Source organism: Eschrichtius robustus, chromosome 3 (assembly GCF_028021215.1).
Source record: "Eschrichtius robustus isolate mEscRob2 chromosome 3, mEscRob2.pri, whole genome shotgun sequence".
Classification (NCBI taxonomy): Eukaryota; Metazoa; Chordata; class Mammalia; order Artiodactyla; family Eschrichtiidae; genus Eschrichtius; species Eschrichtius robustus.
The window spans coordinates 75,580,960-75,607,398 of NC_090826.1; the positions used below are offsets into that span (position 1 = coordinate 75,580,960).

At 36.1% G+C, this 26,439-nt stretch overlaps 1 protein-coding gene across 1 annotated transcript in view; it reads right to left on the reverse strand.

Annotated features, from left to right (window-relative positions):
* Positions 1-26,439, reverse strand: part of COL24A1 (collagen type XXIV alpha 1 chain) — a 384,282-nt gene that overhangs the window by 30,260 nt on the left and 327,583 nt on the right. Inside the window, exons 49-53 of the mRNA XM_068540226.1 lie at positions 9,390-9,497; positions 7,600-7,707; positions 7,454-7,507; positions 6,790-6,852; positions 3,936-3,989 (exon numbers count right to left, since the gene is read on the reverse strand). Of these exons, the coding sequence (XP_068396327.1) occupies positions 3,936-3,989; positions 6,790-6,852; positions 7,454-7,507; positions 7,600-7,707; positions 9,390-9,497 (387 nt within the window). The remainder of the gene's footprint in view (positions 1-3,935; positions 3,990-6,789; positions 6,853-7,453; positions 7,508-7,599; positions 7,708-9,389; positions 9,498-26,439) is intronic.

The window sequence follows — 26,439 nt, forward strand, 5'->3', positions numbered from 1 at the left end:
CATAAATTTTGATATGTTGTATATACATTTTCAGTCAGTTCAAAATATTTTCTAACTTTCTTTGAGACATTCTGGTCCTTGAATTATTTAGAAGTGCGAGGTTTAATTTTCAAATGTTTGGGGATTTTCCTATTATCTTTCTAGTTTATTGATTCTTAGTTTAATTCTGTTATGGCCAGAGGATATACCTTACATGACTTCTGTTATTTTAAGTTTAGTAAAATTTGTTTTATGATCTAAAATATGGTTTATTTCAGTGAATGTTCCACGTGCACTTGAAGACAATGTGAACTCTGCTGTTGCTGGATGGCACTACTGTTATTCCTGTTAATATTTTCATGTTCCTTGTGGAAATTGTGTATGTATTTTTTAATGAAAAAATGAGATACTACTACTCATCTTTTCTGTAACCTGAATTTGCACCTTCAAAATATTAATGCTTTTCTGTATCAATCTACAATTCCCATATAACTATAATGCTTACCAGTATTTAAAAAACTATGATAATATTTTAAATGAATTGCCTATTAAAATTTTTTCTAATTTTTGTCATGATAAACAACACTGTGATAAATATCCTTGTACTCTTAAAAACTTTTGATAAAAATTGTCCTCCAGAAAGTTTGTTTGAAATTGCATTCACACTTGCAATATATGGGAGTGCGTGTTTCTTCTGATACACGCTGTGATGTACTATCAATTTTTGTTAATCTTGCAGGCTAAAAAAACTGTTTCATTATTATTCACTATTTATATTACTTCTTTTGTGTTTCCTATCTTGTCCTTAATTCATTTCAAACTACAATATCGACTTTAAAAAGCTGATTTTTTAAGATATCTTTACAGAACTTTTTTTTATGCCCTCCGCCACCTCCAATCCAGTATGAACAACATGGTACATATCGCTTCATACTTTTTTTCTAATCAGATATTGACAAATGTATTTACATGTGTATGGGGTGATTGGTCATGTTTTATAACGTTGATATCATATACTCTTCTATGCATCATATCTTTCATGCTTAATAATACATCGTGAAACAATTGCAAGTCAGCCAAACTTGATACAAATAATTATTTTTAATAGTTGCATTAATATTCCACAAAGCGGATAGATCAGAGTTTACTCAACCATTCCTCTACAGATGAGCATTCATGTGATTTCATACTTTTTTTAATTTTTTTTTTTGCCATTACAAACAGTGCTGTGAAAAAAAGCTTTGTAAAATTTCCCTAGTGTATTGGGTACTTTTATTTCTATGGGACAAATTCCTCAAAGTGGAACTGCTTGGTCATAGGGTATATGTACATATATTTTAACAAATACCTTTCCATAAAGGCTGTAATTCACATTTCTATTAGTGATAAACAAAAATACCTTTCTTCCTACGGCCCTTTCTGAGAGGTTAGATGTAATATCTCATTATTACCTTAATTTGCATTTCTCTGACTAAAAGTTAGGGGAATATTTTTTCAAATAATTACTGACCTTTTGGATTTATTCTTCAATTCTCTACTAAATTTTCTTTTTCATACCAATTTGTAAAGCTCTTTATATTACCCATTATATGGTGTATGCTTTGCAATTACTTTTTCTCAATTATATTAGTTTTACTTATGGAATCTTTTGCCATACAAAATTAAAAATTTTCAAGTATTCAAATATGTCTTCTGTTCCTATATAGTTTTCAGATTTCCTATCTTATATAAAAGGTCTCCCCAACCCTTAAGCTATACTTTAGTTTCCTAGATGATTTTTCTAAGATTTTTAATTGCTTCTTTTCTTTCTTTCCTTTTTTTTTTTTTAACAATCAAAGTCTTTAAAAGTTCATCTGAGATTTTTAAAAAATTGGGTGAAATAGGGTTACAATTTCTTATAGCAGTAGTAAGACTAAAAGGAATTTCATCTCCCTTCCCTGTCACTGTTATAGGAATGGGTGTGTGGCTGATTAATAGACATGAGAAAAAAAAAAATGTAATGGGAGACTTCTAGAAAAAGTTTTATTTTTCCCAAGACAAGGGATACAGCTCACTTTTTCACTTTGGATAATTATATCTAGATGTGATTCCTGAGAAATTGTAGTCATTTGCTCTAAGCCTAATTATAAAGATAGCATTCAGGATGGCAGAGCAGAGGTATAGAAATAGTCTTGGATAACATGATTAAGTCACCAAATTAACCAAATCTGAAGCCCTTCCTAACTCTGGGATTCCCATAATGAGATAGAAGTTTCCTTATTGTTAATGCCAGTTTGATTCAGGGTTCCTATTACTTGCAGTCCAAATCATCCTAACTGATATACCATTTTCATTGTAATTAAATTCCTATTTAGTCTGAGATCTAATTCTGGGCTCTAGCCTGTTACAATGATCTATTCTTTGTACTAACACATAGTTTCATTTACAAAGACTCTGAAGTAATGTCTTCCTTTTTGGAAAAGCAAGTCCTCCACCCCCCACCACTATTTTTTTCCACAGTGTGTTTTGGCCATTCTCAAATTCTTATTCTTTCATAGTGAGCTTTCCTTAGAAGTTTCTTCTTAGAATAGAAAAAAATAGATGGAAAAAATTTGATGTGCATGCTGAGCATTATACGGGCCTTTAAGAACTATCTATAAACAAAACACAGTAAGATATTTTAATTGAGCCATTTCTTTATCATATTTTCCTTGACCAATTAATATTTCACATTTTTGACAGAGGAGAACAATCATTCCATAATCAGAACAGTATGTGTTCCTTAGCTTGCTGAAGAACCAACCACCCACTGAAATATGAGATTTCTCCCACTTATAACCTCCCACTTAGACTATATAGCTCTGAGTGGTAAATGCTGCAAATCTAGAGAGATACTGAGTTACACATTTCATTTTTTTAAAATTAAAAAGCCAGAAACTTTGGTGGTGAATTCTTCTCTAAATTTATCAATGAGAACAGTGATACTTACTTAATATTTGAAACATTCTATTTTATATTTTAAAACTCTGTGTCTCTAGATACAGCACTTTCAAATGATTCAAAATACTGATTCCCTGCAGAGAATGAATCTTTCCTTTCCAAGCCTCAATTTTCCTCTTGTATGTTTACACTACTGTTAGTATTGTAAAACCCTCCTGTGACCACCTCACTGTCTTATTTCTGTTTTATTTCATAGCAAGATTCCCTAAGGTCCTGGCATATGTTAACTCTCTCAGTTTCCTCTCCAGACATAGCTTAAATGGAGTGGAAAGAGCACTGCTCTTGAAGTAGGAAATATCATCTATATTATTCACTACCTGTATTATCTTAAATAACTAGGTGAACTTCTATAAATGTCATCTGTTTCCTTATGTCCTGAATGCAAATAATCATACCTACTCCAAAAGTTTAAGAATTTGAGAAAAGTTATTATTAAATATTTTTATTTACTTCCTTCCTCACTGAAAGCTGTACTCTATCTTCCACTGCAATTTATTCTCTTAAAGATCACAGTTAGCTACTCCTTTCTCGAAACTGATCTTACCCTTGTGCTTTTCTGGTTTTCCTGCTATTCCCACCAACTATTTCATCCCTTTATCGTGGGCACTTCCAAAGACTCAAATCTTGGCTGTCTGCGTACCTTTTCTTATGCTCTCTCCTTCAGAAAACAGATTCTTTCTATTGCTTTAGTGATCACCCCTGTGCTTATAATGCTCAACCCCTCCTCCGCCACCCAGTTCTACTTTCCTTTCTCAACTCCAGTGTTAAGTGCCTACCTCACTATGTACACCTTTTCATTACATTAGGTTTCTAAGTTCTCAGGGATAACCTTCCAGATGAAAATACACATCTGTTTTTATCCTTGCTTCTCAAATACCCAGGGTGATCCCTTGTGGATTACTCTAGAATAGGATTAAGTAAGAAAATATATATATAAAAAAGGAAAAAAAAAACAACCTGTATTGTGACAAACTTACAGTTCTACCTGTTGGGCCTATTATACCTTCTCTGCCAAGGGGGCCAGTGTTTCCCTGTTGGGGTTAAAAAAAAAAAAAAAAACAGTCAGTCTCAATGCCAGTATAATTCAGGAAAATTCTAGAAAATGTCTTGCACAATGGCAAAATAGTCCATGTCCACATAATTCCAGTTTTTATTACAAAATCTTATGGTATTAGCAGAAATCATAGTAATTTTGATTTGACGCAATTCTGCATATTATTATGGTTTCCCATTAGGAGAATTAATCTCTGTAATTTCTAACAAACCTATAAATCAGCATTACAATTTTTATGTGGTGATAGCTTCAATGGTGCCATTTTATATATGTGTCATTGCATAACAAATGCAATTACTTTATGTAACAAAGACTACGTAGAGTCATGGACAAAATTTTGAATAAATTTATTTACAGATGTTGAACAAGCAGATGTTTGAGTGACATGCAGCGTGGAATTGAGAGAAATTACGGGAAAGAACCAGAGGGCATCATTTGTGACCAATTAAAATTCTGGTTTCTTCATCAGTAAAATAAGAACGCCTACTGCACAGGGCCATTGTGAGAATTAAATGTGAAAAACAATTTTGCAAGTGTAAGCTGCTATTTGATTGTGAAGATAACCTTGAATAAGCTGGATCTCTGGTCAACTTCTCCCAAACTAAAAATGGAGCCTATCATTTCTTAATGAATACAAAATACATGTTTTAGTAATTTCCCCTCAACCTCCACCCCCGCTACCACTAGCTTCAAATTTCAGTGTTTCTAGCTCCACTTAACGTGGCATATATAAATGTGGCTATCTAACAGTCTTTCTCTTTGTCCAACTCCGGCCAAGATACAGAAAATACTCAGTGGAGATAATTATAATGCCATTCAGTCTATTGACAAATAGCTTTAAGATTAAGTTGGCTTAGAATGAGAGAAGTTACCTGATACTCTAAAAAGTAAACCTAATGAAAGCACTTTTAAATATGAAGACCTACTTTAAGTGATAATTTTTAAATATGGTTCCCAAATCACAAAGGTCCACAATCAAGAGGCTTGACTTCTTAACCTAATCAAATATATCCTCTAAATCGGCTTATTACTGAAAAAAAAAAAGCCAAGAAAGTGTCAATCTAATAAATTTGACCATGATCTCTCTCTCTGAAATAATGATTTGTACATATTATTCAGTCAATCAGATGTGGATTCAAATTCCAGCTCCTCTACATACTAGCCACATATGGCTTTCAGCAAATTACCTTTCAGAGATTTAGTTTCCCTACCAGCAAAATGGGGATAATAGCATCTCTCACAGGATTTTTATGAGGAGTAAATGATATAGGGACATAAACTGAACACCAGTACCTGGTACATAACAGTTTTTTGCTAAATATTAACCTAGCAAGACTTTTCACTTGTCTCTACAATGACTTAATAGGAATATCTGCACTTATAAATTAGTATTTGTGAGCTAGTTACCATAACCTTACTATTGGAGAGCTGATAAAATTTCTGGGGCTGCAAAGCAGTATAGGCTCAGATCCTGGCTTATAGAGACACAGCACCTCATGTGACTCTGCTTAGGACAGAGGCTAGGCAGGCAGCCAACTTCTCTTTGACAATATCAAGAAAGGATTTAATTAATTGAGAACTTAATAAAATCAGAATGAATGAATTTAATTAGTGGGGAACTTAATGTATGTGAGAACTTAAAACCAATATTTATTACAGAGAAGCCTATCCATACATAACCCACCTGTGGATGATAAAGAATTGGACTTTACCTAAAAGCACAAGCTTTCCATGGTTCCTCGGAAATCATAAAAATAACTAATACACTTGCACCTGGAGAAATATTGAGAGGGGCCTTTAAATAAACATTTCCCGTGACAACACTGCTCTTTGTATTACAGAAAATAATTTATTGTAAGAGTTAGGGAAGCGGCGTAGGATTTTTAAAATTTGACTTTTCATTTAATATCTTTGCACAAGATAGTGGTTTTCAGTTGTAAAATTCTTCTTCAAGACTCAGTTCTCCTCTATCTGAATTGCTCTCCTTCCTCTCTCTCAGCTCTCTCCACCCTTGCCTTAGCAGCTGCTGTTAGCCATAGAGGTGCTACTACCACAGTCAAACCGGTGGTTGGCTTTTATTTTTAACCTTTTTTCTCTTTAGTTTTATAGATCATCTCATCAGTTAGGAGAGCGTGGTTAATAAAAACAAAAAAGCAAACAAACAAAAACAATAACCAGTTACTGCTGGTGACTTATCTATCCTACTTACGTTCTCTACAGTTTGCAATTTCAGGCACTAAACAGCTAACTGGAGTTCTTCAGAGCCCTGATCTTTCCAACTCTTTAAGGAGTTCCTCGTTACTCTCTGGGGATACCCACCCCTGAGCAGAGGAAACACAGCTATTGGGAAACATTTTTCAAAGTGTGGTCTGAGGAGCTCTGGTCATAGACAAGCCTCCTCCAGGTGGTACACGGGGGTGGTCTCTAGTCCCTGGTTATGTTAATGCTTATAACATGAAACTGCTTTATGTTTTTTATAATATATTTATTAACTGGTGTGAGTTAATAAACATATTATCCAGTAGTTACATTAATTCCTTTTTTTTTAAAGTAAGAACTGGGCAGTACGGGTGGTCTGTGGGGGTCTTTTGCTCAAACTAACAAACGAACTGAAAAAGGTTGAGAATGTCTGCATGTGCTCTAATGAGTTTCTGTTTTAAGAGTCATTTTTTAAAGTTATTAATTTGGAGTATATTTATTTTAGAGCTCTTAACCCTAATTCCTGTAGTCAACAAAGAATCACAGTATCTGGGAAGGCAGAACGACTTCATACTTACCCTCTGTCCAAGAGGACCTTTAGGACCTGATATTCCAACAGTGCCAGCATCTCCCTCAGGACCCTAGAAACACAATAAAAAACAAAAAGCCAAAATATGAACATTTACTACGTGAAATAATCTTGTACCAACGTATTAAGAATTGGCTCTTAAAAATGGAACTGGATAGTTAATGAAGTACAGGCTTAAGTATTTTGGAGGAATTGTACTGAGGTCTACAATTTACTTCAAAATACATCAAAAATGGATGGAGACAGGAGGAGGTATAAATAGATGGGTAGGTACATAGTCAAGCAAGTAGAGTAAAATGTTTTGGTAGAATTTAGGTAATAGGTATATAGGTGTTTACTCATTCTCTCAACCTTATGTTTGAAATTTTTCAAATAAAATGTTTGGAGAAACAGAATGAGAAGAGACAAAAGCAAATTATTCCATAAAATTGCTAGGAAAATATATAGTTACATAAGTCAAAATTAACATATTCAAAACTCAAATATATTACTCTGTACCAACTGAAATTTTGCAGATTAAAAAAACAAAAGCTCAAGTCAGAGATTAAATATTGGTATTTCAACATCTGTTTTTTGAACAGATGTTGAACATTGGTATTTCAACATTGGTATTTCAACATAGCCAGAGATGAGCAGAAAATATGTAAACATACTTTGGGGCCTGGGAATCCTTGGAAACCTGTCAAACCTTGAATACCATGTTCTCCCTGCAATGTGAATAGATATGATAACGATTATTGTACGATGTTGGCCTGGTGTGTAGAATAAGCGCTTAGTGAATTTCTGAGTTGTCACCTACAGACTGCCCTTTCATGCCAGGCTCTCCACATGGTCCTTGATCACCTTGTGCTCCTCGGTGACCTCTTTTACCTGGAATTCCAGGTTGACCAGGTAGCCCTTGTTCACCCTATGGACAAAAAAAAAAAAAAAAAAAAAAGAAAGGTTATCTTGACTTTAGAACCTATAAACATATTGGCTTTTAAATGAAATCTAAATACCGGCCCATCCTCAGGCATGTGTACAAGGCACTGGGGAAGTCAAAATCTGCATGATCGTTCTCCCCACCAATAGTTTCCACATACATAATATTTGATTACAATGAACGAGAAGTGTGGCAGTAGGGAAATAGAATTCCAGAGATTGTGGTCATGACTGTGGAAAGAGGAGGGAAGAGGGGGCCTGCAAAATTAGGAGGAGGATAGTGGGGCTACAGAGAGAATGGTTAGGGTGTAGGATGTGTGGAGGCGTTTGTATGTGATGGAACTTGTATTTTATTTGAATTGAAATTATTTTGCTGGGTTTTTCTTACATACAGAGACGATTCAGCTATCTGATACCAGAAACAGAGCAGAATCTCTTGAAGTGTGAACCCTGGTTTTTGCCATGAGTATCTTTTCAATTCCATCATTAAGAAATTTCAATTATCTGTTTCCCAAGATTCCTTTGATACCAATCCTCTTTATCCCCTAAAAGGTCACTTTAAAGACATAGTTTATTATCATTATTTTATTTTTAAAAGTCAAGTCCTTTTAAAATTTATTTTTATTTTGTTTTTGAAATGAGAGTTGCAATAGCTTTTACCATTTCTAAAAATAAACTTAAGAATCATGTGGAGTTTATAGATAAGGTAATGAAAAATGATGCTTGGTAGACTTTGACCAAAGCTTTAAGATTAGCAAATTATCCTTCACTGTATTGAGATAAAGATACAGCTTTGGGACTTGACAAACTGGATCTTTTTTCTTGCAGATTCACACATAAAAGGTAGGGATCTTTCTTATTTCTTTTCCTAGCTTTAGCATTTGCTCAGCTATCTTGTATTTCAGTGGAAAGGGATATTCATGGTATAAACATTAACAGAAAGGCTCAAACTATAAACGGTAAGCTGCTGGGTCATCATTTTCAGTTTACCCATATGGGTCAGAATACCTAGAAATTCTTTATAAGTGGAACTCTGAAAATCAAATTAAGAGGTAATAATGATGAGGGCGCCAATGTCTTAATCCTAGTCTTTTATGAAATAGCATTAGATACGGGACTAGTCTCTTGGTTGTCTGGGTCAAATCTGCACTGAGATATTTCTAAGAGAGGTTTTGTATGGAAAGCCTATTGACATGTGGCAATACTCCTGGCAATGAATGTTAAGGCAAGACAATTACTATCACTTTGACTTTAAGAAATAATCTGTACTCCTATCAGATTTATTAATTGGTTGGTTAGGTTCAGAAGTAGGGGAACAGGAAGTATAACTGAGAAAGTATGTAACTGGAAGTAAATAAGATTTTTCTGTTTTGGAGGAGAAGGTGGATGACAGAAAGGGAAGAAGAACCAAAATGAGTCAAAGAACATTTTTTAAAGCATGACCAGTCCTGGGTTTATAAGTAGTTTTGGCAAATGACATGCACTGTGGCTATCACGGGAGATGGCTATGTCAAGGCCACACACTTTCGTTTTTTCCTAATGTGTTTTCATGATTAGCCAAATTTTATTAAAAGCTATCAATCTTACCATCCTGTGATCTAGCCAGTAAACTCAGGGCCAGGAAGGATGGTCAATACTGCTCATCCATCAGAACAAACATGAAAGTACCTTCGGGCCTAGAACTCCTGGGCTTCCTGGAAGGCCCGATGAACCCTTGGCTCCTTGAGGACCTGGAGACCCAGCCAGTCCCATTCTTCCTGGGCTGCCTCTGACGCCCTAAATAACACAGATAAGAAATGAAGACTGGTCCAGCTCCTAGAAAATCCATCCAGATGCTCAATAAATGAAGGAGGGGGTGGTGTTCTGAAAGGCTACTGTTGATACACTGCCCAGGTTTGGGAGTTATCCTGGGCTTCTTTCCCAAATAAGCGAAATGTTTAAATGATGTTTTGGCTCACCAAAAATCTCTAATTATAGTTAATGGAATGGTCTTGGGTTTTTAAAATAAAAATACTGAGGCAGCACAAAGTCCACCTCTGTACTATCCACCAAAGTCAGTATCTTCTGACTAAGTAGCCTAGATGTGAAGTATGTTTGTTACATTCTAACTTTTTGTGTTATACTCCTGTGTGCATGACAACTCTACTTAACATACCCTTAAGAAGAATATTCTTCTTATTGTGGTCATTATTTCTCAATATATACAAATACCAAATCACTACATTGTACACTTGAAACTTATATGATGTTATATTGATTATATCTCAGTAAAAAAGAATATTCTATTTTTCAATCACACATGACTCCAGAAAATTTGCTTCAAATAGTTTAATTGGGAATAAAGTTAAGTAAGCAAACAGTATTTCCTCAAAGCCAAATCCTCTAAAACAAGAATAACAAGAATAGTTATTACATTTTCACATGTTGAAGAAAATCAAAAGAAGAAGAATAGTTCAAGATGTGGCAATTACATGAAATCAGAGTTTCAGAATCTGTAAATAAAGTTTTATTGGAAAACAGTAATGCTCATTCATTTATATATTGTCTGTGACTGCTTTGTGCTATAATGACAGGGTCCAGCCATTGTGGCAGAGACTAAAAGGCACTCATTGCTTCCCACTACTGCCTGTTGCATTGCAAATTGCAGTGATGCAATTATAACTTGACAGGGCTTTGAGAGGAACATGTATTGACTTATTGTGAGATTTTATTATCAGTGCATATCCGTTGTATCAAAACAAGAAAAGAAGAAAAAAGTGGGCTTTGAGTGTTGTACTTTTAAGGCACAGTGGAATGTGGATTATTTTGTGACCAAATGAGATGTCAAAGCTTTGTGTTTATTATGCAGAGTGACACTATAGTTGTGCTAACAAAAAAAAAGTACAATATACATCATTATCCTACCAAGCATCTGACACAATAGTCCCACCTCACGGAAGTGTAACAGAAAAATTAGGAAACCTAAAACTGAGTATCTTACCACAATTAAACATTCTTCACAAAACTTTGAAAATGAAGTCGCAACTAAAGTTAAGTTTCTGAGGGGCTCATTTGTTAGTCCAACGAAGTCGCTTATTGATAGATTTAATTAAATCGTGCAGCAAAAATAAACTCGTTTCTTAGCATTTTGGCAAAGAACAGTTACTTAAAATGTCAAGGACACTGGCGCAGCACCAATAGTCAATTGAAAAACAAGACAGATGCTTTCACGTGGTTTTCCTTGCCTCTCGGTTAATCGACAGATGTTAGTGATGCTACTCAGTTGTTTATCCGAGGAGTCACTGCTGAGTTTGACGTGCCTGAAGAATTAACCTGAATGAATAGTTTGTGGAGTGACTATAGGTAAGAATATCTTCAAGTCAGTTAAAACATTACATCAGTTCAACCTGAAGTGGTATCTGCTAAAATGTGATAAAACTGATGGCAGTGGGTAAGCAAACGCATAAGAAAAAGACTAACTAGACAAATTAACAAAACTTATGACAACGTTAAGGTATTTAGAGCTATGATTACTCACCGTATTATTCACCGTCAGGTACTCTGAGGAAAATACTTGAATCTAGCATATGTTATTGAGCCGGTACTGTCAAGAGTGAACTCCATTGACTCTTGTAGATTTAACCTTCGGTGGTTCTGTGAATTTTTTTTGTCAAAATAGAAACTGAATATCCTGACTTTCCCTAACATGTAGCAGTTTGATGGCTTAGCAGGGATAAAGTTATACTGAGATTTTTGAGACTCTGATTGAAGTTTTTTTGAATGAGAAGAACTACCCTCAACCTTTATTATGGAATGATAAGGCTTCAGAAATTAGATTTTGCTGCAGACTAATTTAATGTTTATCTATGAATTCAACCAAAAATTGCAGGGCAAAACAATGCTCACATGTGAAACATACTGTGATAAAGTCATTTTGATGACAACTAATGTTTGAATCACAAGTAATGTCAAACAGCTTTCCACACAAATTTGCGGTGGGTAGATTTTCTGAGCTCAAACACTTTCAGCCTTTGAAAGTGAAAAGTATTTTCACTTTCAAAAGCATTTCTAAAGCATTTTTCAGACCTAGATGCAAGAAATTTCTATATTCAAAATCCATTTAACTGTTCACTTGAGGAGTTCAACCTATAACTTCAATTGGAAATGACTAATGTACAATATAATGACATTCTAAAAGGCAACTACCAAGAGAAGAATCTAACAGAATTTTATAAATTCCTTCCAAGCAATGAATATGCTCAATTAAAATCATATGCTCATGAACTGCAGTATTTGGCAGTACATATCTGTGTGAAAAGAATTTTCAAAGATGAAATATGTAAAACATGCAAAATCTCATTCTAAGTCACATTAACAAATGAAATTTTGATGACAGCAAACTGTAATAAGCTAAATGTTATCCCCCTTGCAAAAGAATTCTGTTTTTCTCATTAGTAGACTTGTATCACAAAAAATTATACATTAATATATTTTAAATTTCATAAATAAATATTTTGTGAAAACTTATTTTCTTTCTTGTTACATAAGTTCTTAAGTAATACCCTTGATTTTGCCTCTTGCCTTGAAAACTCAAAAACAGTTATTAATATTTACAGAAAAATTTTGCTGACTCCTGTTCTAGGAGATGATTGCTACTTTCTGAGTTGATTCCTGGGATAATAAATTGGGTTGTGTAATAGTTGTTCCATGCATTCAACAATATTTGTTGAATATCATCTATGTGTAAAGAAGGTATCATGAGAAGCCCTGTGGAGAATACAAATATAAATAAGATATGGTTTTTATTTTTAAGAAGCTTAAAATTAAGTTAAAAAGACTGTAACATATAGTTATAATAAAGGCAGAAATGTAAAAAAAAAAAAAAAAAGACCAGATGAGAAAAGAGATATAAAGTAAATACTAGAAAGGTTCTGAAGACGGGAAGTTAACCTTTGGTGCTAATTAGAAAAGAAATTACTGAGAAGGTAGGGTTAACTGGATCATAAGGTAAAGCTGTTTCCCTTAGAGTTATAAATGTGGTAGGAGAGATAACTGACTCCAGATAGGCTAGACTCATTTCTGTGGAAGGTCTGCTTGGGAGAATAGGATTTAAAAGGTAAAGCCAATTTTGAATTTAATGCTAAAGCAGTTTTCCTCTTTTTAAAAAATGTTTCCTCCAAATTATCACATATCTTTTTATTCTCTTACTGGTGGTAAAAAAAAATAGTTCAATATATTAAAAAATTACCTTTTCTAAGCAGATTTTCTTCATGATCACAAAACTCACTAAAATAATGAATAAAATCATATTTTCTATCACTATCACTAGGTGCCATGTACTATGCTCAGTGCTTAGGACATAGGCTCACATTCCTTAGCTTGACCTTCAAATCTTTTTTTGTCCCAATCTACATCAACCATTTTATCCCTCACCATTTATCTATATTAGTGGCTCTCAATATTTGTAAGGAACCATTATGAGGGCAAAATCTATATAGGGAGGGAGGAAGGGAGGGGGGCATGACGGAGGGAGAGGCAAGGGAGAGAGAGAGAGAGAGATCCACATTGCGGACTTAGGATTCAGGTGGTGTGGTTCTTCCACGTTGCTTGCACCTTATCCTAAGTCATTAACCTACGCTAGTTCTTTCCCTTTGCTTCTTGCTATGTGTTTTACATTGATTTGATTTAATTGGTCTGGGAGCCTTTTGGTTCCATATCTCTGGGATAGATTATCTGGTAGTGTACTTTCCATATGAACTATGAGAACCCTGGAGACATGAGATGGTGCCATTTTAGAGCTCATCAATACAAATGAAAGCAAATCCAGTCATAGTCATTTGAGACTCTGGGATACAGAATTTCAAAAATGTTCAGGGAAGGGACTTCCCTGGCGGTCCAGTGGTTAAGACTTCGCCTTCCAATGCAGGGGGTGTGGGTTCGATCCCTGGTCGGGGAGCTAAGATCCCACATGCCTCAGGGCCAATAAAGCAAAACATAAAACAGAAGCAGTATTGTAACAAATTCAATAAAAACTTAAAAAAATGTTCAGGAAAGACATAAGTGTTATACCAATGGCCAGGATTCTAACGAGGATATGACTACAGGAAAGGCAAGTTTTAAAAACAAAATTCAGGTAAATAGTGCCCTCCCCAATAAAAACAAAAAGAGGTTGAAAAACCTGAAGAAACCAGTGGCCTGAAGAGAAAGCAGATTCTACAAGGTCATAAATAAAAGATAGAAGGAAGGACATGGAAGCCAGGAAGAAAACAAATAGACCAACAAAGTCGCTCCAGAATTAAACTAGGTGAAAGGTTACAAAATGCGAATGAGTGTAGAACTAAAAAAAAAAATAATGGGTTGTCTTTCAAGACTGAGCGTATCCTGTGTCTGGCTGTGTTAGACAAGTAGTGGATCCCAGTTGGAGAGGAGATGTATCACATGAAAAATCACCCTAGATGATTTTAGGACACCTCAACATTCCGCAGTTCTAAAATAGTACCACTTTACCTCACTTTACTTGTAAGTTTAGGTATTTTTAGAAATCTTTATTCTCCAACAGAAAAAAAATGTATCTTTTGGGTGATACATGAACAATGGACATGCAAAGACTGCTGAACATTCCTGAGGTCAATAAGTATTTTTAGTGAGAATAATAAAGACCATATGACTAGTCCTTAGGGTTAACTGTACACGAGAAACTTCATTTTACTTGCAGCGCTATCAGACATTTAACACAGCACAATAAATATGTTCCAAATCATTTACTGTCACATTGGTTTCTTAGAGAGAAATTTGAGGAAAGAAGCAGAGTGTTCTGTACAAAGTTCCAAGCAATGTTTCATACAAGCAGAGAACAAACATTTCTTATTATGAATATACAGATGGATGAGTAATTCTGCTTTCAAGAGAAACAGATGCTAATTCCTAGGAATTCTTTCCAGTGTTTTCTAAATGATTTGTCTAAAACCAATCAGCAAAGTGTAAGTCACTCTGAGCAAATTTTAAAAAGTAAATAAAATCAGAATTACTATTAATTTGTTCAGAGATGCTGAGACCAATCAATAGTTTACCTGAGTCTTAAAAAAGTTAGTAAAATGATAAGAGTACATGATGTCTCATGGCCAAAAACTTTCATTATCCTCAGATAGAAGGCAGTCTCCCTACTGAAACTGGTTTTGGCTCTGTAAGAAAGTGTCAGTTTTTACAGGACTGAAGCTGATGGCTGCTTAAGCCTTGGGTTTCTAAGGAAACAAGTACTTGGATCAGTAATGACAACAATGTCAACCACAACGACAAGAGTTACTTTTTATTGAGTGTCTTCTATGTATAAGAAACTGTAATGGCAATATGGTTGTGTTGTTTTATTTAATCTGATGTCAGTTAAGGAAAGAAAAGGAAGTTGCTTTCCACTTTGACTTCCCTGTGCAGAAAGGAAGGAATAGTTTAAGTCCGCCTTCATCCTGGAACTAAATGGAAAGATCTGGTAAGGAAAATGGGGCTAACTACACATATTAGAAGACAGACACAGAGACAAATTTTGAAACAATGATGACTGGTTTGCATTTAATAGTGAAACATACCAAAGAGAACATTATGCTATTTGTTATTCCCCAGGCCCCTTGGTGTAGCTGACTTCTTCTCATTAGAATTAAAACAAATATATTAAGAAATAGAATGTGCTAAATAAAGACAACAATAGAAATCCACATTTTAAAGAGGATTAGCAAAGGAATACTATCTTTAAAGTTTTGAGTAAAATGAAATTTCTTTTATGTGAATTTCACTGATTTTTCAATAGTAGATTGATAAATTTAAAACTACACTGAACTTAAATTAGTTGATGTTTTTATCTAAAATAAAATTACTAGGAAAACAGTTTTTTTCCTTTCCCTACAGCCAAGCACCCTCCTCTGTGCTCATCGCTTATGTTTATATAGTTACTTGCTGTATGAGAAAATAGTAATTAAAACTAATTTACTTTCTGTAGTATAAAAAAATAAATGCGACGACCTATTTTTTTTTTGCATAATATTAGGCAACGTAAGTACAGTATTTTTAAAGCCAGCAAACCAATGGATTATAAAAGTAATACTTTGCTTCCTTTACTCCAAGCAACTAAAAACACTTCTGTTTAAGTAGGAATTTCTCATTTTATTTGGCTTACTAAATATATCCCTCCTAGGAAAGAATTGGCTGTTTAAAAATATGTGGGGTAGTAATTATTAGGTGATTATATGCAAGGCTACATTATACATAAATATTGTAGCATTCATAACATTTTCCTGTAGGGGCAATCATAAATAATGTGGCCAAAATGTTAGAAATAAGATTTATGAATGAGCTGTATACCAAAGTTAGGAGGTAACTTTAGCTTTGAATCGCTAAACATGTTAGTGCCTATGGAACTCGGAGTGGGATTGAATTGAGGCAAGTCTTAAGGTAGTGAAGATAGGTCTGCTTGACTCAAGTCCATTGCCAAGAGCATACACAACTAACTGTTGTTCAGTTTTAATGGATACAGGCATTTCAACATTGTACTACCTCACAGAAATTAGTTACTCATTTTCATAGAACAATTGGTGGTTTATCATTCTTGCAAAATAGACAGTTTCAAATGCCACTATAATATTGGACAAAATAAGTGTAGCCTATGAAATCTCCTTTACCCAGGCCTCAGCCTATAATCACGGGACTAATGGGGAGTGAAGGAGGATATTTCATCTATTCTTTGACTCTTAGCATGACTAGGCGTTCATACCACCATGAAGAAATGAATGTCCATCCTTTTTTCTAAAATAACAAATCTGTACCCATACCATCTTGCTTGATCCTCGGATAATCCTATTATCACGCCAAACTTTTTCCTGCCTACAGGTCTTTTCATTTTGGGTCTTTCACATGGCAAGTTCTTCCCTCATTCTTAAGTACTTGGGTCAGTCTTACCTTCAGTCCTTAGCTCAAGTGTAAGCCTTCTCAGTGAGGCTGCTATAGTCTATTCCATCTATAAGCTATTTCGCATTACACTTTATCTCAAAATCTATTTCCCATTATGCTTTCTTTCTTTCATAGCACTTCCACAATTTAGAATTACTTGATTTGTTTATAGACTACTACCCAATTACTAGGTTGATTCATATTAAATTGTGACTTTTTTTAAGGTCAAAAATGGTCAAATGTCAGCAATTTCCTGCTGTTGCACGTATGTTCCATGAGGGCTGTTCTTTGCCCATCTTGTTCACTGCTATCTTCCTAACTCCGGGCTCATATTGTAACTGAGCAGGACTCTATGGGGCCTTCCCAGGACAGACCCATCCCCCATAGCCTCTGCTTTAGCTCCCCTCTTAAGTATCTAGATTTATAGTATCTGATGCACATTTCCTGAGTTGCTTTACAGATACTAAAACCCCCACTAAATGGAAGAAATTAACTACTTGATGACCATGAGCACATAGCCCCCAGTCCCACTGGTGCCTAAGCACTGATAATGTTAACCCCTCTGACACACCACCCTGTAACCTCACCATCAACCAGAGAATTTTTTACGAGCTAATCACATATCCTGTGACACCCCTCCCTCACCTTGCCTTTAAAAATGCTTTGCTGAAACCCATCTGGGAGTTTGGGCTTTTTGAGCACTAGCTGACCAGGACTCCTTGTATGGTGCCTTACAATAAATGTTGCACTTTCCTTCACCACAACGTGGTGTCAGTGGATTGGCTTTACTGTGTGCATGCAGGCTAGTGGACCCAAGTTTCGTTCAATAACACTGTTACGTACTAAACAAATATTTGTTCACTGAATGTTAGACTAGCCATGAAAATTATTATGAAAAGAGAGTAACTCAATAATAAGTGCATGCACCGTACTAAGCACTTCACATATAAGATCTCATTTGGTTCTCATGAAAACCATATGAATTAGATATTATTGTACTAATTTTATAGATGATTCTTAAGATAAGTAGCGAACACATCTTAATTTTAAACTCAGGTTTCCAAAGTCATAGTTATTATGCAAAGGACATTTATTCTTCAAATATTTATTGAGCTTCTTCTAAATGGGACTGACACTATGCTAAGTGCTAGGGATACAAAGAGGAATAAAACAGAATCCACGTTCTATAGAAGTTTACAAATGCCTGGGGGAGAAAGACATGAAGATCAGTAATTAGAACCCATATGATCCATGCTCTGATGGAATCAATGTACAGTGTACAGAAGTTCGAGCAGGCATGCTTAACTTTGACTGGAGAGTCCAAGGAAGAGATAAACGTTCAATTAAGTCCTGAAAGATCAAAAAGTTGTTCCTCCTAGGGAAAGATGGAAGAGTCTTCCATGCAGAGGGAATAAATTACACATACAAAGGCATGAAAGTGAGGGAAATACACAGAATTTGGGGCAATGTCCAAGAAATTAAGCATACTTGAAAAAAGTATAGCACAGTGGTTAAGAACATAGGCTCTGAATCTAGATTGTGTGATTTTGAATTCTGGCTCTATTATTTGTTGTCTGTGTGACCTTGGGCAAGTTACTTACTCTGAGTCTCAGCTTCCTTTTCTGTAAACTGAAGATAATAGCTATACCTACCTCATGGGGTTTTGGTGAGAATTAAACAATGTCATATATATTCAGCACCTGGAATAGTGCATGGCACATATTATTTTTTAAATTTTTTTTTTTTGCACGTTTTAACATCTTTATTGGAGTATAATTGCTATACAATGTTGTGTTAGTTTCTGCTGTATAACAAAGTGAATCAGCCATATGCATACATATATCCCCGTATTCCCTCCCTCTTGAGTCTCCCTCTCAGCCTCCCTATCCCACCCCTCTAGGTGGTCACAAAGCACGGAGCTGATCTCCCCGTGCTGGCACATATTATTTAACAATTGTTTAATAACTGTTAGACTAAAATACACAGCACATGTGAATAGCAAGGTAGAATGTAAGACTGGAAATGTAAACAGGCCAGATCCTAATGGAACAATATTCCACAAAGAGTATTAACTTTATTGGATTTGGAGTCATTGAAGCGTCAACTAGGAAAGTTACTTCCTTTAGCGAATCTTTCATTTTGTTGCTAATAAGCAGCCAAACAGGCTGAGTTCTGTCTGCTCTGGAAGAGTTCCTAATGAGCAGTAAACGGGCCAAAACAAGCAGAAGGGTGGAGAAGAGAGAGAAAGTAGCAATCAGGATAAAGCCTAACTGGATAATCAACCCCTTAATAATCAAGAGGTGACAGGATTTGATGAATGTAGATCTGGCTGACGCTGGTATGTTTCTTCTTCCAAAATACTAAGAAATATATCTTCTTCGAAACAGAAGTTTCTTTGGGGTGACCAGCTCATAAACTAGAGAACACACAACCCAGAGGGGTGCCAGGGCTGCTGGTGTTCCTAACAGAGGCTTCTACGGTGGTCCTGCTACTCTATGCTTGGATCATGAGTGGGCTGATGACGTGTGTTTTTCCTTCTTAGACTGGACACAATTCACAAGTGGAAAATGCAAGACTTTCAACGTTCTTTTAGGACAAGCATCTCACTTTAGACAACACTTAAGCCTGTGTTCACCTGAGAAAGTGCATAGTCAAGATTGAAAGGCCTTGATTTGTCCTAAGTCAAGCTGTTAGTTTTGTTTCTTTCCCTCTTTTCCAATAACCAATTTTATAGTTGCAGCAGTGAAAAATAAAAAAACGGGTAAGCCTTCATTTTGATGACAAACAGATTTATGATCTTTGCAGGGAAAAGTTGTTTTCCTCTTTCATAAATGAAAACAGCATGGTAGACTCATTTACTACAGATGTGCTAAGTTGACTAGTCTCAAAACACTCATCTATACAGAAGGAAATTCACACAGTCAACTGTGAGCCTCCCCAATACTATCCTTCAGTTACAGTCACATGACTTTAAAAAAACATTGAAACTGCAGTGTGAATATGCCAGGAATACTTTTAACTCCTTTGACCACACCAAAAAAAAGAAAGAACATTGTTTAGGAAAATCAGGCAGTTGCATAATGCTGGAAATCCCAGAATAAATATTTTTCTCAGTGGAAAAATCCAGCAGTCTTTAAAGGTAAGCCAAAAAGCACCATGGTGCCATGATTTGAAAAAAAGAAACAACAACAACAACAAAAAAAAGACCAATGGAAAGATGTCCTTATCCTTGTTGAAAATATTCCAGGGAATTTGCTAGTATTACTTTCTCTTAAGCAGTTTTTCTATTACCATAGTAGGTTTCAGAAATAATTATCTTAGAAATCACTTTTCCTAATGACCAGTTTAGCCACTGTACCTAATTTCACTGAACAGACTTGTCCCTTATAAAGCAGTATAACTAATTTCATATCAAACATTCTACAGGGAGCAGAAACATTTGTGGAAAATATTTCCGTATTCATAAATACCAATATCATGTGTAAACCTTGGGGTTGAAAGGGGATTCTTCAAGGGAAAGTTATTTTGTTTTTATTTCAGTGGTTACAAAATGCTTCAATACTTATGACATCCTGATTTCTAAGTATGCATGTAAATCTTTTCTAACATTCTTTGAAAATGCTAAAAAGTAGGAGACAATGAGTTACGATCTGATACCTAATTGCTTACTAATGGAAATACCAGATGCCACTCAACTTCATGGCCCTGTGAGGTATACTGCAGCAGTATTCAACATTATTGTAATTCATTTCAATTTTTTCACCACAGAATTCAATGAGCTTTTTATACTAGTCATATATAAAGGGATATGTGGCTCAGAATCTGTTTTTTTTAATGACTTCCAATTAGAAGTAGAATAACTTACTAAGTGGAGTTAGAATATGCATGTTTTGTTACCTGACCAATTCATACTCAGATTCTTTTTTCCCTTGATTTTAAGTCTTCAGTCTCTCCATCTCTACTAAGTCCCTCTAGCATTTAAATATGGTTAAGGCTCTCTCATTTAAAAATAACTTTCTACCTTAGCCTCAGTTTCTTCTCCAGTTATTGCCCTACCTTCTCCTTCAGAGCCAAATTTCTCCATTGGATTGTCTGCATATCTTGATTTCCTCATACCCTCTCACTCCTCAAGCACTCCATTTGTTACTGACCCCACTAATCAAATCAAATACTCACTTGCTAAAGTTACCAATGACCTCCATATACTAAAATACAATGATGATCATTTTATCTTGTTAGATTTCTGTATTAGGTGGGGGGGCAGTCCTTATCTGCAAACATCAGAAACCAATTAAGCAAAAAATTTACTGAAAAGATATTGAGTAGCTCATATAATCACAGATAAATCTAGAAAACTGGATTTGGAAAATGGGTAGAATTAAAAGAAGACTAGGCAGCCAGAATTTAGACACTGTAGTGAGCACCACACCAGCTGCTGGACATTGACCGCAGTCATCCTTGGACACTGAGTGCCACTGAAAGTTACCGCCACTGCCACCAGAACGGAATCTCCATTATCGCTGCTTCTGTGTCTTACTAACTCCTCAACGGAAGGTGTGGGTGAATATAACTGATTGCTTAGGCCTGGGTCATAGGCCTACATTCTTGTTTCAAAGAGGGAGTGGAATGTAAGAGTCTAGACTTTTTGACTTCAGTAGTAGAAGGTGGCTTCCCATCAAGACTCAAAAAAGAAAGGAAACATAAAAATTTCTGAACATAAAAATGGGGTCAAGATGCTGAGTAGCCAAAAAACAAAACCAAAAACAGAATAAAACACATGTCCAACAAACTCTCTCATGATGATTAGACACAGTCGATGACTTTCTCTTTGATATAATGTTAAGCTTCCACGACATTACATTCTTTTTCTCCTATTATGGTGACTCCGTCTCAGACTCCTTTGTCATCTCCTCTTCCTTCTTTACCTGACTTCTAAATGTTAGAATTCCTCACCACTGGGTTCTGGACCTTCTTTCCACTGTTTATCTAATACTTGTGTGTGTTCTTCTTCATTTGCTCCCTATATCCATTCACTGCCCCTTCTCTATGTTGCTATTTGTATTGAGTCTTCTGATCCATGAACATAGTGTATAGGACATGAGAACAAACACAAGTACTTGTTTTGTTAGAGGGAAGATACAGTTACTGATTTATTAAACAAATCACTAGAGTTAAGGACATATTTGGTTCTTAAATTCCGGGCAACTGCTACAAGAACATCAACTGAAAGAGAATAGGTAACTTTTAAACCTGCAGAAGAGAATTCAGTCTATCCAATGGAAATCAGAAAATAAGAAAAAAGAAACAAAACCCCCCAAAGATAGTATAGGACAAGGAAAATACAGAATTAAGATGGCAAAATATTCTTAATAGAGGAATTTTAGATGCATTCTCTCTAAGATTTCGAGCAGTAGAAGGAGGTCTGCTATTACTGCTACTGTTTAAGATAGTATTGAGGGTCCCTATCCACCTATGTGGAAAGAAAAAAAATGAGTTTAAGAAGAGAGTTAAAGCTGCCATTGTTTGAAGATATTACCTACCTAAAAATCCAATAGGATCACAATAGCAAATTGTTAGAAATAAAAAAATCCAGTTGTATAGAATGTAATCTAAATCAGTAATATTTAAGTAAGTAATAACTAACTAGAAAATAAAATAAAAAATAAGAACATAAGGCCTTTATTGAGGGGCAATATTGCATATTGATAAGAACAAAGAATATGGAGTTAGACTGCCTTTGTAGCTATGTGACTATGAAAGTGACAATTTTTTTTTTTTGTATAAAATAAGGATGATAATTATATCTATCTTATAATATTGTAAAGATTAAATGAGTTAATACAGTAAAACATTTATCATGGTACCTGGCACATACTAAGTATTACATAACTTTTTACCATTATTATTATGGAGAAAATGTATTATAAGATCTTATATTGATAAGATGACAAGAATAAATATTTTATCTCACATAGATAATTAAAAGGTTAAGATATTAATTTTCCCCAAATAAATCTAAGGCAAACCCAGTGATAATTCAAGTTTATGTTCTGTTTTTAAAGAAACTCAAATCTAATCTCAAATGTATGTGGTAGAAGTGTAAAGAAGGGGCCTTGCCCTACTAAATATGGGGACATAAGACAAAGCCGTAGTAATAAAAACGATGTGATAATACAAATAGACCAGAGATCAGCCAACTTGTTCTGTAAAAAGGCTGGATAGTAGATATTTTAGCCCATGTGGGCCACTGGTCTCTGTTGCAACTACTCAGCTCTGTCATGTAGTGCAAAAGCAGCTATCTGTAAACAAATGACCGTGGCTGTGTGCCAATAAAATTAATTTATGAATACTGAAATTTGAATTTCATGTAATTTTCATGTGCCACAATACATTATTCTATTTTTTTCTACCATTAAAAATGTAAAAACCATTTAGCTCACTGGCCGTAGAAAAATAGGCTGATTTGGTTTACGAGGTGTAGTTTTTTGACACAGGGAACAGATTGCTGATGCACACCATGTATAGAGAGAACTTAAATAGTGTTGCCTGGATATTTTCTGTTTGCCTTTTGAGATCTGCCCTTTTCCAGCCTGATCTGTGACCCAGCAGGTTCCCTTACTGGTGAGTCACATACCAAGGGCACGTGGATGGGAGGGATCCCACCCTTGGTGAAGGCAGTAAGGGAATGCATTGTTGGTAGTGAATTGTTTTTTGGGGGGGGTGGTATTTTTTTTTTTAATTGGGGTATAGTTGCTTTACAATGTTGTGTCAGTTTCTGCTGTACAGCAAAGTGAATCAGCCATATGTATACATATATCCCCTCTTTTTTTGGATTTCAGCCAATCCACTGCAACTCAGCAAAGGGAGAGCCAGGGGAATAAGTTATTTCAGTCTCCTTCTCCTGTCTTCCAGTCCCCTAACAGTACATCCTGTTAGCCAAACTCTCTTTTTTTGGATTTCCTTCACTTTAGGTCACCACAGAGCACTGAGTAGAGTTCCCTGTGCTATACAGCAGGTTCTCATTAGGATGAACTGGGAGATTGGGACGGACATATATACACTAATATGGATAAGGTAGTGAATTTTTAAAATAATTTTAAAAGTTGCTTTTGTTTTCACCATCACAGACTGGCAATTCTAAACAATGTCAGTGATAAAATAGTCCTCCCTGCCAGGGCAGATTGTTCCTTTTATCACTCTTACTTGGTTGAGTTTGGCTAACAGGATGTACTGTTAGGGGACTGGGAGACAGGACAAGGAGACTGAAATACTTATTCTCCTGGCTCTCCCTTTGCTGAGTTGCAGTGGATTGACTGAATCCTTCTATTGAAGGTCTCAACTCCTGCTAAATGGCTCTCTCCTATGGCAATAACTACTTTCTCTATAATTTTGTTCCCCTTTCCTTTGTCTCCTTAGGCCTACGGGTTGTAGTGACGCCCCACTGTTGCTATCCCTCGGGTGCTTCAGCATCTCCTCTTGGTTTTCCTTAGCCCTGCTCACATTTTTGTAAGTAGTCCCTTTATTAAACCTTCCTCAGTTGCCCCACTGTTTTTAGCTAGACTGTGATATGTAATTGGTAATAAGAGTGAAGTCAGGAAACTAACCCCACAAACGGGATTCTGAGATTGGTTTGCTCATAATCAAGGAATGCTCAGATAAATTCCTTGTTGCGGATAAACGGACACTAGTCATCTGTGGTATGCAGTGGCATGATTATTCAAATTAGCACTGGCCATGACATTAGATTAAGTGCTGCTGGAGGGCAAAGTGCCAGAAGATCATGTGGCCTTGGCATGTATTCACTGTGGTGAACATAGTGACTATAAAGACTGCGTGATCAGAGGGCAGCCTCTGAGTGATCTAGAGAGAATATAGAGAAAGGGACAAAATAAAGGTCTTGCACGCTCAACTTAGAACATAATGAAAAACCAGAAACTCCCCACGGCAGCTTGAAGGAGTCTTTCATCTCCTATAGTCCAAGGCAGATATGGCTGAGGACCCAAACTACTGTAAGGTTTGCGGAATGTGCATACAAATACATCTGCAACTAACCAGACGTCTTATGCTAAATAAGGGCACTGGGTGGGGAAAGAGTAGAACTCCAAGACAAGGGATGGGGATATCTGAGCAGACATGGGCAAGACTAAGAACTGTGAACCTCAACTCCCTCTTAGTCCTCCTTGCTTGTGGAGATAGCCACCTGCTCAAGCATCTGGGAGCACCATGAATAGTCTGATGGACTGGCAATTTGAAGCCTTGACTCAACTACGGCCTACAGTTAATGAGGCTGAACGCTATAACTCCCCTAGTATACTGCGTAGGAAGGGGTTCAAACGCTCAGGAAGATAGAAATGTGGAGACAGATTGATCACGCGCAATCTGATCAACCACCCTCTAACCATGGCCCCTGAAAGGGATCAAAGAACACTCCTTACCAAGGTGTTAAGAAATGTCATAAGAATAAAGTTCCCTTATTTAAATAGGAATATTGGACTCTGAGCGGTAGATTCTAGGTGACAGTGCTTTACTATCAGAGAAAAGGTAGAAGCAATTATCACAGTAAGCCATAGGATGTTTTGACCTGCAGAGATCTGTGCTGATGGTTAGTTGATCAACGATCCATAGGAATTAAATATACCATATGCTAATATATTGATGTATAGGTAGAAAAATTCTAGGTCTGATGGGTATTATCCTAATTAAAGTCACTGTACTTGGGATTCATGGCCTCTCGCTCAGTTCCCAGACTCAAGCCAGTTCCTACATCAGAATCCCTTGATTGAGGGGGAGGCAGGTTCTCTTTGAGGAAGAACCCTGCAATGTGGTCATAGGTGTACACAGTGACTTCTGCCCTAAGCCTTCTGCAGAGGGACGTGTGGTCATTTACCAGGTGACTGAACACTGGGGAAACAGAAACTCTCAGCCTTTCTGGGGGCTGTTAGATATTGGATATGAACTGATAATAAACCCTGGAAATCCAAAATATCATCATGGCACTCCGGTCAGAGTGTAAGTTTATGAAGGCCAAGGGATAAATAGTGATAAATGCAGATTTGGCTCAATTTGTTTTCCCAAGTGGGTCCAGTAGGACTGTGAGCCCAGTTTTTGTTTTTGTATTGTTTTCTCCAATATCAGAGAATAGTAACAATCCCTCACTTATAAAGTAAAGGCTACTGTAGTAGGAAGGGAAGAGACATGTGGAAGCCCCTGCAACTATCTCTTCCTGCCCCCTTCCCCACAATGTACACCTAAGGTAACACCACATGCCCCTGTAGAAAACTGTTCATATTAACCACCACATCCCTGTGGAAAATTGTATATACTACGGCCAAAAGACCTGGAAGATGCAAAAGCAGTGATCCTACCATATCCCATATCCATTTTACTCATCCGTTTGGTGCACACACCAGATAACTCCAAGACTTAAACTTACAAACTCAATGGTGTGTTGATGCCAATCACAGCTGCAGTTTCTGATATGGTGTCTTTACTAAACAGTATAGCGATTAGCAACAGCAGTTACTGACCTGGTAAAAATACTTCCTACCAACATTCCTATCAGTGAAGATGATCAGAGGCAGTTTGCTTGCCTTCACAAGGCAGAAAGAGCTGTATCACTTCAATGCCTTATCTCAGTGCTGTGTCAGCTCAATTTTCCTCTCTGTCATAAAACAGACCAGAGTGATATCCTTATAGTCTTGACATCTCACAAAATATCAGGCAGGTCCATTAAACTGAGGCCACTATGCTAACTGGACCTGGAGAGTGGAAGAGAACAAGCACCCTCAAGATACACCAGAGGATA